General features: G+C 38.4%; 1 protein-coding gene across 1 annotated transcript in view; it reads right to left on the minus strand.

Moving 5' to 3' along the window:
* Nucleotides 1-320: 320 nt before the first annotated feature.
* Nucleotides 321-17746, minus strand: part of LOC127413415 (diacylglycerol kinase theta-like) — a 72187-nt gene continuing 54761 nt past the window's right edge. The window contains exons 17-23 of the mRNA XM_051650561.1: nucleotides 13287-13435; nucleotides 12896-13074; nucleotides 11363-11463; nucleotides 11097-11243; nucleotides 10750-10861; nucleotides 6521-6673; nucleotides 321-4993 (exon numbers count right to left, since the gene is read on the minus strand). Of these exons, the coding sequence (XP_051506521.1) occupies nucleotides 4898-4993; nucleotides 6521-6673; nucleotides 10750-10861; nucleotides 11097-11243; nucleotides 11363-11463; nucleotides 12896-13074; nucleotides 13287-13435 (937 nt within the window). The 3' untranslated portion in view covers nucleotides 321-4897. The remainder of the gene's footprint in view (nucleotides 4994-6520; nucleotides 6674-10749; nucleotides 10862-11096; nucleotides 11244-11362; nucleotides 11464-12895; nucleotides 13075-13286; nucleotides 13436-17746) is intronic.

Below are 17746 nucleotides of genomic sequence, written 5' to 3' on the forward strand. Positions count from 1 at the left end.
AGATGACAATGATCAAGTGTGTTACTTTGTAAGACACAGTATGAAAAATTTAAGTCAATCAAAATGAAGACAAACCAGAATTGTATTAAAAAAGCCCAAATTTATGCTTTTTCCCCTCAATTGGACATCCATCTGTTATACAGCTGATTTATATATTTATACATTTTGTTAATATTCATTAAACATGTATTATACACTTAAAAGCATATTTAAACAGTACGGGCAGTGCAATATTCTATACAATCTAAATGAAAAAAAAAAAACCCAACATATTCTCTTCAAAAATATACATCTAAATAGTTCTCATAGTGCATAAACACATTTAACCCCCCCCCCCCCCCCCCAAAAAAAGAAATTAGAAATTATATTTTCCTTAAAGAAAATAAAACCTTTTTTTTTTTACCATTATGCTTTTTTTGCATTTTGACATTATTTTCATGCCAATTAAGAAAATTTCCTCTCCAATTCTCATTACAGCAATGCAAAAAACATATATGCACACAATATACAATATATACAGTGTATATATATATATATATATATATATATATATATATATATATATATATATAATATATTGTGTATATAGTAGACTGTATATATAGTATACTGTGTATATATATATATATATATATATATATATATATATATATATATATATATACACACACACACACACATTATTTTACTGTAAATTGTAAAATATTGATACACCATAGTACTATTTGTTGTACTACTTTTAATTTATGCAGATTTCAATAAAAACTATTACTGTATTTTACTGTAATATAGTACAGAATTACAGTAAAAGAATCTATTGAGAATCACCACTGAGGTTAATTAAATTAAATAAAAAATTATAAAATTTGAGAGTAATTAAAAAATAACTAAAATAAAAAATGTCTGGACACATTACAGTAAAGAGAATTTGGGAGAAAATATGCAGGTAACACATTACAATATAAAACTTTACAATAAGGTTGTATTTGTTAACATTAGATAACTACATTAGCTGACATGAAGGCAGTAGTGTAGTCTAGGGCATACGCGTATGCCCATCTATCTTTGTAAGGATTTTGAGTATGCCCACCTAAAATAAGTGATGATACAGTATGACCGCCAGAACAAGTAGGCTTTTGACCTGGAACTTTTTAAATCTACTAACGTGATGCCGCAGCACTATTGAGTGAATTGTGGTTTTTTATTATTATTTTTATTATTATATTATTTTAAAAAGTGTACAGAGATTCTCTCTAAATGTGCACGGAGCAGCAGGAGCGCAACTGATGGCATGGGCATGACAGACAGTCTGATTAAGCTGATCCACCAATCGGAATGTTCATTTCAGACGTGATTGGATATGTGCTAACAATCATATTTTCCATTTCAGTAAGGGGCGGGATATTTCCAGTGTCTAATGCTGATGCAAAAGCATCCCTGGAGTAACCAAATATATATATATACACACACACACACACACACATTTAAATGTAACTTATACAATTAAAGTTAGTGAAAATACTGCATGTTATTGCACCCCTGCTAGTTTTTGATGCTCTCCGCAGATGCTGGACAACTGTGTCCCATAATTATATCAAATGTCTTTTTTTTTTCTTTTCTTTTTTTGCCTTTTACTGCTGTCAGTTGTGCCTTTTTCTCGTGATATCAAATTGTTTAAATTTATATCTCTAAGAAAGAAAACAATTTCACTTTACACAGAAAAGCTTCTTCAGAAATTCACAGTATGCCCACCTCTTCAGACACTACTACACCACTGCATGAAATAGCAATGAAAAGTTATTTGACATTATTTATTAACCTTGGTTAATGTTCATTTGTACATATACTGCTTTTCATTTTAAAAATGTATTAGTATATGTTAAAAGTTCATGCATTATGAATTAACATGAATGAACAATTTGAACTATTTTCATAAATTAACAAGTACACTAGTAACCAAGACTAAAAAAATGCTGTAAAATTATTGTTCATGATACTTAAATGCACAAACTAATGTTAACACATACAAGATTAGGGTTAAGTGTTTACAATGTGCTACAAATAGACTTCATTTTCTTTACGCAAAATAATCTTTCAAGGAAATTATTTTGAGATGAAATGTGACCTGGACATGTTTTTGTGAGATTCACCCAATTAGTAGGCACATCCGCTCTAAACAACCTAGAAAAGCACATTTCTACTTCATAGCCACAGAACCAGCAGAACAAACATGTATGAAGTTACATCACACATACCGCAGAAGTTCTAGAAGCACTTATATTTAGGCACTATACTCAGAACTCAGGATAAACCACACCACAAAACAGCACGTCAGCCCGAGGGGTCGTCATGGCAACAGGCAAAACTGATGCGAAAATCACAACAGCCCACATCGCAACAAAATAATATGAGAGGGTGAATTAGTGAGATGGCAGGAATGGCAAAATCTTCGGTTTTCTGATCAGTTCTATCTTTGTGACACTGTGACCTAAAGTTTCAAATGACCATAATATCGACATGCCCTTAACGAACTTGGTTGAACATTCAAACATATATAGGCCTTTGGAAGAGGTTGGCAGAACTTGTTTCTTGGAGTGATGCAGCAAGATGAGGTAGATGAGGTCAGACAGTCGCCTGATGGGTTGCATGAAACATCCTCCTGATAATGCATTCTGTAGGGGAGTCTAACTGATCATACATAAAACTCTAAAGCCAGCCTCATACCAATCCATACTGCTGGATCACGGCTGACCAGTCACTGTACAGAAACAAAATATATAAGCCACTCAAGATAGTATTTACTTGCCAATATATTACAGCACTGTGCTCACCTCTAGAGATCTACTGTATATCTTTACAATAATACAACTTTTTAGCTTTACACGACCGTCTAATATGTCAGATAAAACAGTAACTGATTCACACAAATCAATGCTTTCGTCACAGCATGATGAGTCATGATTGAAGCTACGCTTGGCTTAAGGATCATGTAAACAAGGACAATCAATGAAGATAAAACATTGATATAACAGATATATCGGCACCATCAGTAACTCTAGTCAAGACAATTACAAATACTGCACTGGCTACATGATCTTAAGAGGAATGTGGAGGAAAAGTGGTGAATTTGATTCAACAAACATTGGAATCTACAAACATTCATTCTTTGTGAATTGTGATAAAATCTGTTCTTTAAATAGTTTCACAGTATTTTTTGGTACCACATCTTTCAAAAATGTGTTCGAAAAGCTATTGATATTCATCCTTTCTTGTGTATTTTTTAATAATTTTACAAAACTGCTGTGATACGTATGATTCCACATTGTTTGCTTCCTACGTGTCGACTGTTTGTTTTCAAGTTTTGAGTCACACAGCTATGAGAAAGTTACAAAAATGACATACAAAGGTTATCGTTCTCTAATCAACCTAAACATTCAAATGTTCTCTTAATGAACAACAACTACAGCTGTATACGGTATGTACATATATACTGCATTGTTTTGGTTTTGATACCAGTATAAAGCTACTTATAAAGAGCAAATGAGTGTTTGTGAGTAACAGTTTTTACTGCAAACTGAAAGGGCCATCAATATTATATTTTTTGTATAGTAGGTGATAGACTTGTCTTGGTTTTATCCACAAAACACAAAGCTGCAGTTCACTTGTATGTTAAATTATGGACCTGCATCCATAATATTTCAGTGATGGACTACTTATATATAAAAACAAAAAACAAAAACATCTCTAAATAAAAATAAAATAAAATACATTAAAAAAAAACCCTAACTAAACCAAACCAAAACTCAAAAACAAGACAAAAAAACTAAAACAAACCAAACAAAAACAAAACACAAACCAAACAAAAACACAAAACAATGACAAAAAATCTAAACAAAACCCCAGCAAAACAAAAAAATCTAAACAAAACCCTAACAAAACAAAACAAACAAACAAAAAAAACTAACCAAAACCAAACCACACACACACACACACACACACACACACAAAAACCCAAACCAAACAAGAACACAAAAACAAAAAACAGAACAAAATAAAATCAAAACCCTAACAAAACATAAACCAAACAAACAAAAACCCCACCCTTATCAAAACAAACAAAAACACACAAAAAAACTAAAAACCCTAACAAAACAAGCCAAAAACCCTAACCAAAACCAAATAAGACAAAACAGAAAAAAACAAAAAACCCTAACCAAACAAGAACACAAAAACAAAACACAAAAGAGAGCAAAACAAAAAACAAATAAAATCAAAACCTAACAAAAAATAAACCAAACAAAAACCCCACACCTATCAAAAAACAACCTAAACAAAACACTAATAAAACAAACAAAAAAACAAAACAAAAAAGCAAGACAAAAACAGAAAAAAACCCTAACCAAACCAAACATCAACACAAAAACAAAAAAAAACAAAACAAAAACAAATAAAATCAAAACCCTAATAAAAAATTAAACCAACCAAACAAAACACACACACACACACACACACACACACACACACACACATACATATTGGCAATGAGAATGAAAGAAGAAAAAATAAAATAAATATCTACACCAGCAAGGATCTAAGGCAATAACAGGTCATAAACAGGCCGCAGGCAGCTAAAGTCCTGAGAAACACACTATTGTGCTTTCATCTAACTGGCCTTCTAAACACTACAGACTCTGAGATGTTGAAGATGGCAGATCTCTACATTAAAACATCTGTGTTAAAATCTTCAGTTCTGCTAGAGTCTTCTGCATTAACTCTAATACCCACCCAAACAGGAGCAAAGAACAGAGGCCTACACAAGTAAACTTGTCAAGGCGACAGCTACAAGCTATCAATTAAGTGTTTGTGCGTTTGAAGGAGGGGGTGTGGGATGTCACTGTCACCCATCACTGGGAGCTGGACTTTCGGATCGGCACTCTTTCAAACTGCCAGATTGCTTCTTCTGCTTGGTTTTGGACTTTCTCAGCATGCACACCTAGAACATTAAAAAAGACAATCTTCACATACAGAACTCACACCATCATTAAATATAGGTTTAAAATTAGGGATGGGAATCGAGAACTGTTGCATTTTTGCAAATTAACTTAGGGGTGCTTTCACACTAGCACTTTTGGTGCGCACCAGGGGTCGAATGACGTCAAAGTTTGGTTTGTTTGGATAATGTGTTTGTTGAATCGGTGTTTTCTGAACTCGGGTGCGTACCCGGGAACCGCACCAGAGTCTGCTTGAAAAGGTGGTCTGGGGAACTCTGGTACAGTTCGCTGCTGATATGAACACAATTGTACCAAATTGCAGAAGTGGACTGCTTGTGATGACATATAATTTGCGTCTTTGCAGGCTTGCGGTCGCAATTATTATGCTATAATACATTTCTCATACCTGCTTTGTCTAAATACACCGCCATCAGAGAGCAGCTCACATTCTTCACATCTCTTGCAACGCATCAGCAGGCTCGCGGCAGACAAACGCTAATATTCTTCACATCATTGCACATTCAATGCATACGTGCGAGACAAACACAAGTGTTGTTCTGTGCATGGCAAGTTTTGTGGTAAATCCAAAGAGACAAACTTTAATACTTCACTTAACACAGTGATGTCTTCTCAAGTTGTTACCTAGTAGTTACAGTGGTAAACAGCTGCCGCTCGTTGATGACGTAATCGGGCTGCGGTTCAGACCCAAATAAAATGATGTGAACACAGACCAAGCGTGGGCAGCGGGAGGGGGACGAAACAAACTCGGGTTCGGTCCAAGCAATCGAACCAAGTGTGAAAGCACCCTTAATGACAAATGAATCATACTAAGGGGAATGCGTATATGAATATTAAATAGGCCTATTCAACATTGTTTGGTAGCCTTTGAATATCTAGTCATACAATCTTTAATGTGCCAGGATTTTTTTCTCCTCAATTTGGCATGCCCAATTCCCAATGCGCTCTAAGTCCTCATGGTGGCGTAGTGACTCGCCTCAATCCGGGTGGCGGAGGATGAATCTCAGTTGCCTCCGTGTCCGAGACCGTCAATCTGCACATCTTATCACGTGGCATGTTGAGCGTGTTACCATGGAGACCTAGCGCGTGTGGAGGCTCACACTATTCTCCGCGGCATCCACGCACAACTCACCACGCACCCCACCAAGAGCGAGAACATTATTGCGATCACGAGGAGGTTAACCCAATGTGACTCTACCCACCCTAGCAACCGTGCCAATTGGTTGCTTAGGAAGCCTGACTGGAGTCACTTAGCACACCCTGGAATCGAACTCACGACTCCAGGTGTGGTAGCCAGCGTCTTTACTTGCTGAGCTACTCAGGCACCCCCTAATGTGCCAGGATTTTAAAATAATAGGATTATTAACTTTGCATCTGGGACATTGTACATTACAATGTCATGTTATGATGTCTTTACATTGGACCATTACTGAGCCACCAGAGCGAATTATCATGTGTAAGGGGAGCTAAATGAGTAAATGCGATGTGTGTGTGTGTGTGGTGTGTATAACCTTTGGTCCAGCGGCTGAGATGATGATCTGTCCTGGTGATTGTATCCAGGGTTCTCCATCCACCTGTACTGGAATGTGTTTCGTCACAGTGATGCGAATGTAGCTGCCCTGGGCAATACGAATCCCAGAGCGCAGCCCACTTTGAACCTGACCCTGAGGTGTACACACACACACACACAATGCGAGTACAACATACTGTAATATCGACATCATGAAAGGTTCTTAACTAGAAAATGTATTTTGCATTTTGGTTGCATTTCAGCTCATGTCTGAATATATTTGGAATGATATTCTAATCAACTAAAGAGAGATTAGGAATTAGAGGTTGACCGATAGTGGATTTTGCCAATATGATAACTAAGGTGGTGAAATGGGCTGATAACCAATTAATTGGCAAATAGTTTTTAAAATCAAATTACAGTACGTTATAAAAGTCTGCATGGAATGGAAGTTGAGACAGACTTTTTCTAGTAATTTTATCCATTGGTTTTTGATTGGATTGTGAAAAGTGTGCATTGCATACCGGAGTGGAGACAGACCTGAATGAGAGTTTACACACACACACCCTTTCCACCATGCCTCACTGATTTGAGAATAGAACTATGATCTAACTGACAACATTAATCCATAAATCAGACCAAAAGTGCACACAGCACATCACAGTCTTTGCTTATGATGAGGCTGGAGCCCAGTGCAGATGAATGAGAAACAAGCAAGTAAAAGATCTCAACGTTTTCAATCACAATACACTAAATATAAAGAATAAACCTCCCAAGATACCTGCATTAAAAAATATGAATAAACTCCAGACGCATCCGACTTGCATGGTATTCAGTAGTGATCACCTCAGGAAGTGATCAGGCGCGAAATGTCTCTAACACAACTGCAAATTTTCCGTTATTCCTCATTCGAAATGTAAATTCAAGCCAGCGGACGCATAACCAAGGTAGTTTGGAACAGGATTTTGAGAGGCGCCAGGTTTGTTTACATGACTCTTGAAGGGGCGGGGTTAAAACTGACTAAAAACTTGGCTTAACTGCAGCACGGCCTTGCATACGTCAGCAGAGAAGAGTCAGTCATATTATCGGAAAAGCAAGTTATGTCACTTGGATTAAAGACCAGTAACATGCATTAATAAAATAAAGAGGGTCAATTTTGATTTCATGCCGACTTTAAGCCCCGTTCACACCAAGACCGATAACTACAACAAATACAGCTGCAAGCAGCAATTACAGCCTAGCACTTAAACAGCAGAGTAAGCAGCTATGCAAGCATAGCTGAATAATTAAATTAGACCAAAATCATCATTTTAAAACAAACAGTTTAAAGATTATTTGTAGATATAACCATTTTTTTTATAGCTTTTGACCACTAGGCAGAGCTTGGCCCCTGGGCTAGGGTGTCACACACAACTGCATGTAAGGAAGTGTGATTGGGCATCACTGATTACAACTGTAAGAAAAGTGGTATAAAAAACATAAATAGAATTGCTTATATTACAATACAATTCATAATAACTTTTTACTAATAGGTGGCGCTGTCACCAAATTTGTGTGGTGCAGTCAGGATGTGGTGACAATGACACATACTTGCCTGCTAACGCTGACGAATTGCAAGCTACCTTGCTTCATAACTTTCAAATAATTTCAAAGATCTTCTCTTTATACTAAAAGTCAGGTTAATGTCAATGTTAATCTGTAATTATTCAGCAAGGTAAACTACAATAACACATTAAATGAATGCTAGACAATGTTCAAGATAATGCAAAAATACCCATTCATTAGCGTAACGTAACTTGGTTATACAGAAAATATTTACAATCTATTATTATAAAACAATAGCGCATCAATATATCAAAATGACAGTTGTGATGGAATCACATCAATACTGAATTGTGTCAACATATTTATAATGTACAGTCTATTTTATAAAAAGCTACTGTCATCATCCACCAAATTTAGCTAAATCTATTGATAAAGCTGGCTAGCTAGCTAACGACATTGACTGCATTTATACAATAGCCTATGTATCATGCAAAGAAAAGTGATTACTTCAGACTACAGTCTCGCATAGTCAGACCTATATCCACACTTTGTTTTAGCCCTGTTCCAGCACTGGAGAGTCAAATATAATATACAGTCTCAAAGTTTGTAATAAAACAATCATAACTGTGTAATTTTAACTATGCAACCTCATCTGTCATCATGATGCCGGTGAATCACATTCAGTCTATATGGAGTGTGTGTGCGCGATCACGAGCAACAGACTGCAGTTCAATTAACGGCCACAGGTGTCATTAATAACAGGGTTTCTGAATCTTACATACTGCACCTTTAAACATTTTTTTTATAACTTTTGACCACAAGGTGCGCTGGCCCTGAACTTTATAGGTGCACTCAGGACATAGTGCCGATGATGCATACCAAATTTCGTAACGATACACCAATGCATTTGTTAAATACAGTATTATAAGGCAAAATTCAAAATGGCCGATGCCCAATATGGTTTTCTGTCAATACGACGCTTTAGAAGCAGTAGAAGCTTTATTTGAGAATGGATTGGTCTATCATAATAAATCTCATACCTTTTTGTCATGAGTGCCCCTAGATGATGACACAACAAATTTGTTGCAAATTGGACATATAGTCTAGGAGGATTTCGAAAAAGTAGGTTTTCCTGAAAATTCAAAATGGCGGAAAATTTAGTGGGCAGTGCTCAAAAATGAATATTAAATGATTATTTTGTTTCTAGGCCTTACAGTTCAAAAGATATAGGCTGAAACATGTGAAATTTTGAACAGTTGGTGGTGCTAGAGGGTTTGAGTTACAGACACCAAATTTGGGTCCGTTACATTTGAGAACATCCTTTATCAGAGTGCCAAATTTCATAACTTTCCTTTGTATGGTTCTATGGACTGCTATAGACTTCAAGAGCAGAACAATTAAAATATTAAAAACACTAACATATGCAATAGAGGCTTCGCACCTTTGGTGCTTGGCCCTAATGACTATAACCATACATTTTTAAAAATCATTCTAATTCTAAGAGAATTGTGGAGTCCACACCACAACTATAATGAAAACAACACATAGGGGCCAAGGTCAAGAAAAACCCACCAATATTTGATGAGTCAAACCCCCTTTTAAAAAGTGCCTTAATGAAAAGGGATGTCTGGAAAACAATTGGGTTAACCCTTAGGAATGAATGGTGAGAACTATTAACAAAGATGAGATAATGAAAAGCTAACACTGGCTGGTAGCATAAAATTACCTCAGGTATCCAGCGCTAATCTCGACAACATTGTCTTGACTCCTTTGAAGGCGTGGAAAAAAGGCCAACGTTTGCTAAATCTGTTACTTGTATCTAATGCAGTGGATATCTACATCCATTTTCTTGATTGAGAACCTATCTGCAGCGCATGCTTGGAATTAACAGACCATTATCATCAGTTGGTGTGGACGTTAATATAGTTATCATTATAGTTATCGTTCTCGGTGTAAACATGCCTTTCAAGTCTTTTCTTACTTTGACAGGCACAGCCACAGATCTAGGCTACAAGTGTCCAAAATGAATAAAATCCCAGATGCAGTTTATTGTTCAACCAAAATCCCAATAATAAAAAAATTAAGGTTTGGTGCATAATGCGGAAAAGCACGAAACATACCGGGGACTCTCACTTTGAAGTGACAGAGACTTGGCTCCGTTACAATGCTCTATATAAGATATTAACCAAATTAGGCTTTTTATAGCCTATATATTCTCCAGATGAATGGTTTTGTATATATATTTCACCAGATAAGGTTTAATGAGGAATAAGGTTTATTATATTTCAAAAGATTGTTGGAGTTAGTTGGAAACACTATGTATCTGCTGTCGGGGGACATTTTCATATAGTTGCATGCCCTTGCTTCAATATAAAACACTTGATTATCTAATCAAAATAACAAAATATGCATTCAACTGAGGAAAAAAATATGGATAAATATTGTCAATGGTGAAAGATTTAGATACCCAGCAAAACCCCACAAGAGTTTTTGTTATAAGTGTTTGCTTCTGCTACCTTTTTTAAAATAAATGTCATTGGTTTGATATTTTGTTATATAATCCAAAGACATTTATACTTTTTTAAGTGTGGCTTAAATATTGGATCTCTGTGATGACCTCAACTAACACTAAAGACCATAAAGCAATCCAGCAATTGCAAACTGTTTTTGAGAATCAGTACTCACCATGTGTACCACACCAGTAACACCCACAACCTCCAGCATGCTGTCATCTATCCTGGGCCGCCCAAAACGAGAGTCATTGTCTGACCCCCACAGATCAGCACCGGAACCCCAGCTGGATACATACACACACACATTAAGAAAAGTGTTTGATAATAAACCAAAGAGACATAAATGATTCTATGAAAGGATGCATAAATATTTCTGGCATAACATCTTTAGAAACTCATCACAAAAAAAATCTTAATTTTTTAAAACCATTTATATCTGTATGAATAGACATATTTCATGTTTACAGGCTGGCAAACTCACAAAATCAGGTGTATTTTACAGTGTTTGAGAATGTTTACCTGGGTATGTTGAGGAATATGAGTCCCTCTATACTGGGCAGCTCCACATCCTGTTTGTCCACCTGCAGTCGGATGTCTTTATGAAGGTTTCGTGTGTGACTCAACTTCTGCAGGCCCACCTTCACATACACACCTTTATTGTGGAACCTGAGAGAACAAAAACAAATGATGGCAATGAATTCCCATTCCAAGGCAAAGGAAATGTCCAACTTCACCTTGTGAGTCACGTGGCTCTAAAGCGAAATGACATAACTGAAGCGTGCTACCTGCTGTTAAACTTGTCTGGCTCCTCTTCACGTGCATGATGAAAGTCCAAACTCAGTTCAGCATCAATGCCCAGCCCAAAATAATTATTCATCTGTACAATCTATAACAGACATGTAGACAGAACACAATTACAGTTTAGGAGCCAGTAATGAGCTGCCAGTGAATAATCTATTCTTAAATATCAATGGACTGACTTTATCGCACTTAATTTAAAATTACTATATTTGAGTAGTTCATTGAGTAGTTAAAAATTTATGAAGGTACATAATGTTTCAAAAACATTATATATGATTGAAAATTAAATAGATTAAATGTCCACGTTTACATTGTTGCTCTTGGCTGATTATTTCATACCTATGCAACATGTATTATGTAAATTTGCTAACCGATAAAATTGAAGTCTAGGGATAAAGTATAGCACAGGGATAAACCCTGAAATACATGGTTTTGAAAGTATACTGTAGGCACTAGATTTTTTTAACCGATATTTACACTTAAAACGTAATCAGTTATTTAAAGCAGGTTTACAGATAAAGCTGGACACAAAAGACTTTAAATTTTAAATATATATGCAGAAAGGGGATTTGAATAAGTGTATAATGCAACTAAAAATAGTCAAATACATTTTTTGTAGACTGTGTGCACTATAATTTCTGCTTTTGTGCCTTAAAGCAGAAATAAAACCAGATAAAAAAAAAAATCGGGTAAGCATATCGGGTATCAGAAACTTACAAGTGGGTTATGCATGTCGGATATCGGAAACGTAAAAATCAGTTATGCATATCGGTTATCAGACAAGCATAAATCGGTCATGCATATTGGTTATCTGAAACTTACAAATCGGTTATGCATATCGGTTATCGTAAACGTACAAATCGGTTATGCATATCGCTTTTGGAAATGTAAAAATTGGTTATGCATATTGGTTATCGGACACTTAAAAATTGGATATTCATATCAGTTATCGGAAATGTAAAAATCGGTTATGCATTTCGGTAATCGAACGCGTAAAAATCGGTTATGCATATCCGTAACAGAAAACTTAAAATCGGTTATGCATATCGGTAACATGAAACTTAAAATTGGTTATGCATATCGGTTATTGGACACTTAAAAATCAGTAATGAATATCGGTTATCGGACACTTAAACACAAAAATAATCAGTATCCTATTTGTCAATAAAAAACAATATTGTTCAATCCCTAATGTATTTACATAATGTTTATACATGTTAAGATGAGACTAATGTGACAAATTCGCTTAGTAACCTTTTTTTAGTGTAAAGTTATATTCACATTTTCCTCCTGTCATGACCATGTGAAGCCGGCTTTTAAGCCCTCTGGAATGCCTTGTCCCATAGACTGCCACTGAAAGTGCATTACTTTAATCATGATTTTTTGTGAGACAAGTCAAACTTTTTGTCTGTAGTAACTGACAGCAAGCCACAGATGTTATCAATAGAGTTTAACTTGTTTTGAACCCAGAACATCCCTTTAATTGTTTGAAGCATTAGAGTCTGTTGAAGAAGTACCTTGGGTGGCTCTAGGAAGCCGTTCTCCTTTCCATCCTCTGTCATTTCCTGTGCATCCAGAAGAATCGTCCAGCGGTCCATTTGCACTTCCTCTGCCTCCTCTAAAGATACCAGGATGTTGTAGGGATCCTCGCCACTGTAACCAGCCCCCCAGCGCAACACCCGGGCTAGATCATTCCCTGATGACACACACATATACAAAGCATAATTGACATAGCACAACACAGTTACAAAAAAGTTAACTTAAAAGATCTTAAAAAGGCACTAACAAAGAGAAAAACCTACAACAAACTAGAATTAAATTAGAAACTCCGAAACAAATCAAAACACTACTAGTAGTATAGTATATAAAAAAAAATAAAAAAAAGAGATTTTTTTCCTCATCACTCACCAGTGCCCAGCGGTATGATGCCGATCGCTGGCTCAGGACAAGAGATTTTGTGCCGAATGGACTCCAAAACGCCCATCACCCATCCCACAGTTCCATCTCCTCCACACACCAGAATACGGAAATGAGGGACATCCCTAAACGTATGCAGCCTGTGCAACACAACCACAGATGAGAGACAGAAAACCTCAACTGTCCATCAAATCGTCATATCTGCAGTATCAGTTTTAAACATGTTTTAAAAGTAAATGTTTCATAATTAAAAATTTAAGAAATGAATAGTAGAAAATCATGTTTAAAATCATCTACACTCACATGAGATTCCAATTATATCAATAGTCTAATGCTGCTTTATTTTACAAAGAGCCTCATCATGACATGACCAGCAAAATAGTGCTTATTTTATTCCTGTTATCAGACAATCATGGCTGATTGCGAATAACACATTTCTACAATGGCATCATAACTGAAAATGTCTCCAGTTACTCTTGTAATCTCGGTTCCCTGAGATGAAGGGAACGAGACATTGCAGAACGCTTTGGAGAAATTCCTTTTCCATGACCTAGTTGAAGCCTTTGTATCATAATGCCAATCTTACGATTGCAATGGTGTTTGAGCCCCGCACTTTTAGGCGCGCATTTGCCGTATATAAGCGGGTGTCACACACCATTTCTTCAGAATTTTCTTACTGAGGACAAGAACGCATCACTCGTACCTCGAAACTCTGAAGTAGTAGTGCAGCCAAGTTTGCAATGTCTAGTTCCCTTCATCTAAGGGAACCGAGGTTACAAGGGTAACTGCAGACATTCCCTATCAATTCAGTTCACGAGACATTGCTGAACACTTTGGGGAATGGAGACCCATCACGCCACGCTACATAACGTAAGACCCTTAGATGCACCAGGGTATAAGGTATATAAGGTCACAGGCCCGTCGGGCAGTGACTTAGTGTAATATCACTTTAGTGTGTATGAAAATGAATAACCCCACATGGTGAAAACTAGACGGGAAGTTAATCTTAGTCTGAGGATGTGTATGAGTCATATAATACACACAGTATAATTTAACCCCTTCGTACCAGAGGTAGGTTTTATAATTTTTATTGGAAGTGCTTGTGACTTCTACTGGGAGTAAATTGGGTAGCAGCCTACACAGACGACTGTATTAAAATATAACAGGTAGCCCAACTGTGATAAGGGACTCGGGCTCACCCGCTGGGTGTTGGAATAGTAAATTATCTAGACAGTAGACTCGTGAAGTGATGGATGCCACGTCTAGGTTATAAAACCTTGTGAACGTGTTTTTTCGAAGACCATCCTGCTGCAAAGCATATATCCTGTAGGGATATACCATTTGTCCATGCCCATGAAGAGGCCATGCCTCTATTTGAATGCGCTTTCACACCAATAGGGCATCTCACGCCCTGTGATTCATAAGCGAGGGCAATCGCATCAACGATCCAGTGAGGTAGCCTTTGTTTGGAAACAGACATGCCTAAAGACAGTCTAAATTGGCAGGTGTGCTCTCCATGTGTGTGCAATGCCCGCACGAGGCATAATAAATGCGGTAACTGCTCCTCATCTGAATTAGACAATGGAGAAGAGAAAGCTTGTAGGTGCACTATCTGAGCCCTAAGGGTGTGGAAAGCACCATAGGCACATAGCATTTTTTTGGGTTTGATGGTGGCTTTTGAAAGCCCGGTACCGAATTTCAGACATGAACTGTCAACCTACAGCACATGTATATCACCAACCCGTTTGACTGAGGCCAGAGCCAACAGCAGTGCCGTCTTTAAAGAGAGCACACATAACTCAATGGATTCCAAAGGTTTGAACAGGAGGCTCGTGAGCGCCCTCAGCACCAGATTCAAGTCCCATGTTGGAACCGTAGCAGGGCGAGGGGGGTTCAAATGCCTCGCTCCCCTATGGAACTTTATGATTAGATCGTGTCTGCCTATAGAGGAGCCAGCCTCTGGGGTGTGAAATGCTGAGATGGTCGCTACATAAACCTTGAGCGTCGACGGAGTAAGACCTGCGTCCAACCGCTCTTAAAGGAATGTAAGGATCTCCATTATGGGGCAAACACACGCCATTTTAGTGCATAGAGGTTTCTCATATATGGTGCTTTAGACTGCAAAATGGTGTTATTAATTATTACAGACTGAGCCAATTCTGGCTCGTTTGTTGCGCTCCATTCAGGGGCCATACGTGTAGGTTCCACAGCTCTGGCTGGGGATGCCAAATCGTGCCCTGCGCTTGAGAGAGCAGATCCCTCCTCAGTGGTATTTCCCATGGAGTGCCACCTAACATCTCCATTTCCGGAAATCATGGTTGGTTGGGCCATTTCGATGCAACCAACAGAACCATTTCCTTGTCCTCTAGGACTTTGCTGATGACAACGTGGAGGAGATGTATCAGGGGAAATGCATATTTGCATGTCGTTGGCCACTTGTGGGCCAAGGCACCCACTCCCAGTGGGGCTTGGGACATGGAATACCAAAGAGGGCAGTGGGCTATCTCTGCGGAGGCAAATAGGTCGACTTCCACTTTGCCAAACAGTTCCCAAATCCTCATAACCATTTGAGGATGAATTCTCCATTCCCCTTCCATCGGCCCCTGGTGCGACAGCATGTCCACTCCACAGTTTAAACGGCCCAGGACATATGTTGTGCACAGGGAAAGGAGATGGCGCGTGCTCCACACAAGGAGGCATTGCGCCAGGCTCAATATTGGTAGTGCTCTAGTGCCGCCCTAGCGATTTATGTACGCTACCACTGACATCAGAACGTGATGATTCACTATGTCGGAATGGAAAGCTTTCACTGCTAAGAAGATGGCTAGCATTTCCAAGCGATGTGCCACACTCGTTTCACACCTGTCCAAGGGCCGAAAGCCAGGCGTCCATCACACAGTGCGGCCCAACCTGTGTTGGACGCATCCGTGGTCACCACTTTTGGTCTGAAAACCTGACTAAGCATAACACCCTGCTGATAGAGATTTGGAGCTGTCCATGGTGCTAGAGCAGCCAGGCAGCAGCGAGTCACGGTGACACGCATGCGCTCCTGATGCCAGGTGTGACTCAGTACATGGTGTTTGAGCCAGCACTGGAGAGGTCTCATGTGTAAAAGACCTAACGGTACAATGACCACCATAAAACCCAGCATTTTCTGAAAATATTTTTTTTCCCAGTTTGAACTGAGACAGATACTGGTGAATGGTGTGGACACGCTTGCTCTTGAGGTGCGCACGCATGCCCATGGAGTTGAGTCAAACCCCCAAAAAGGAGATTTGTTGGCTGGGGGAAAGTGTGCTTTTAGCCTAGTTGACATTAATACCCAGGCCGTTCAAATGTCGAAGTATAATGTCCCTGTGCCTCTGATCAGGCCAGTAATAGCCAATCGTCGAAGTAATTTAGAATGCGCATGCCATTCATCTTCAAAGGGGCGAGCGCAGCATTGACACATTTTGTAAAAATGCGTGGTGCCACAGACAATCCGAAGGGAAGAACTTTGAACTGATATGTCATCCCTTCGAACACAAATCTCAAGACCAGTCTGTGGTGCGGTATAATTTGGATATGAAAGTACGTGTCCTTTAGATCTATTGACGCAAACCAGTCCCATGGGCAGATGTGCGATAAGATCTGTTTCTGAGTTAACATCTTGAATGTGCGCTTTGCCAGTGCACGATTGAAGTGTCTCAGATCTAGGATCAGCTGAAGCCCGCATTCTTTCTTCGAAAAGAAAGGGTAGCACCTGTAAAACTCTTTGCGGCTGTGGCAGCTCAGAACAACCTGTATCGCATCTTCAGTGAGGAGATTGTGATTTTCTGCACGTAATACAGGCACGTCCGTGACAGAACCAGCGAGGACAAAACGCTGTTGAAGCGAGGCGGTCTGCATGCAAATTGGATCGAATACCAGTGTTCAATCATTTTTAGCACCCAATCTGACATGCCTGTGAGCACCCACCTCACGTTCACATAACGGGACAATGGGCGCTTTATATTTACACTATATTAAACTATATGACACTAATTGTGATAGCGCACCGCTCACCACTGGGAAGCGGTTGTGCACAGTGTGTGAAATGGCGTAGCAAGGCAAATTCTTAAGAATGGCCTGAGCCAAAGTTAATAAGTACACTAAGTTATGGTTTATGAGCGAGCAAACATAAAAGAGAGAATTGTTTGTATGTGATCATTATGAACAGAACTCAATTCAAATGTCACAGGTGCAGACAGGCCAGAGGCCACTGACATTCTGCGCTTTGATGAAAAAATAAGGGCTGTGACATTCTCTCTGTGCACGGTACTGGGAACAACCCCACTGCCTCTCTCACAAGGAGATTTACTACCTCGGAGCGCAGAATGGGCATATCCTGCACTGTAACCGGAATGTATAACCAGTTACATGTATAATATAAATGCATAGGAAATGTTGCAATAAAAACGGACTCATTCCCG

The sequence above is a fragment of the Myxocyprinus asiaticus genome, chromosome 22 (genome assembly GCF_019703515.2).
Source record: "Myxocyprinus asiaticus isolate MX2 ecotype Aquarium Trade chromosome 22, UBuf_Myxa_2, whole genome shotgun sequence".
Classification (NCBI taxonomy): domain Eukaryota; kingdom Metazoa; phylum Chordata; class Actinopteri; order Cypriniformes; family Catostomidae; genus Myxocyprinus; species Myxocyprinus asiaticus.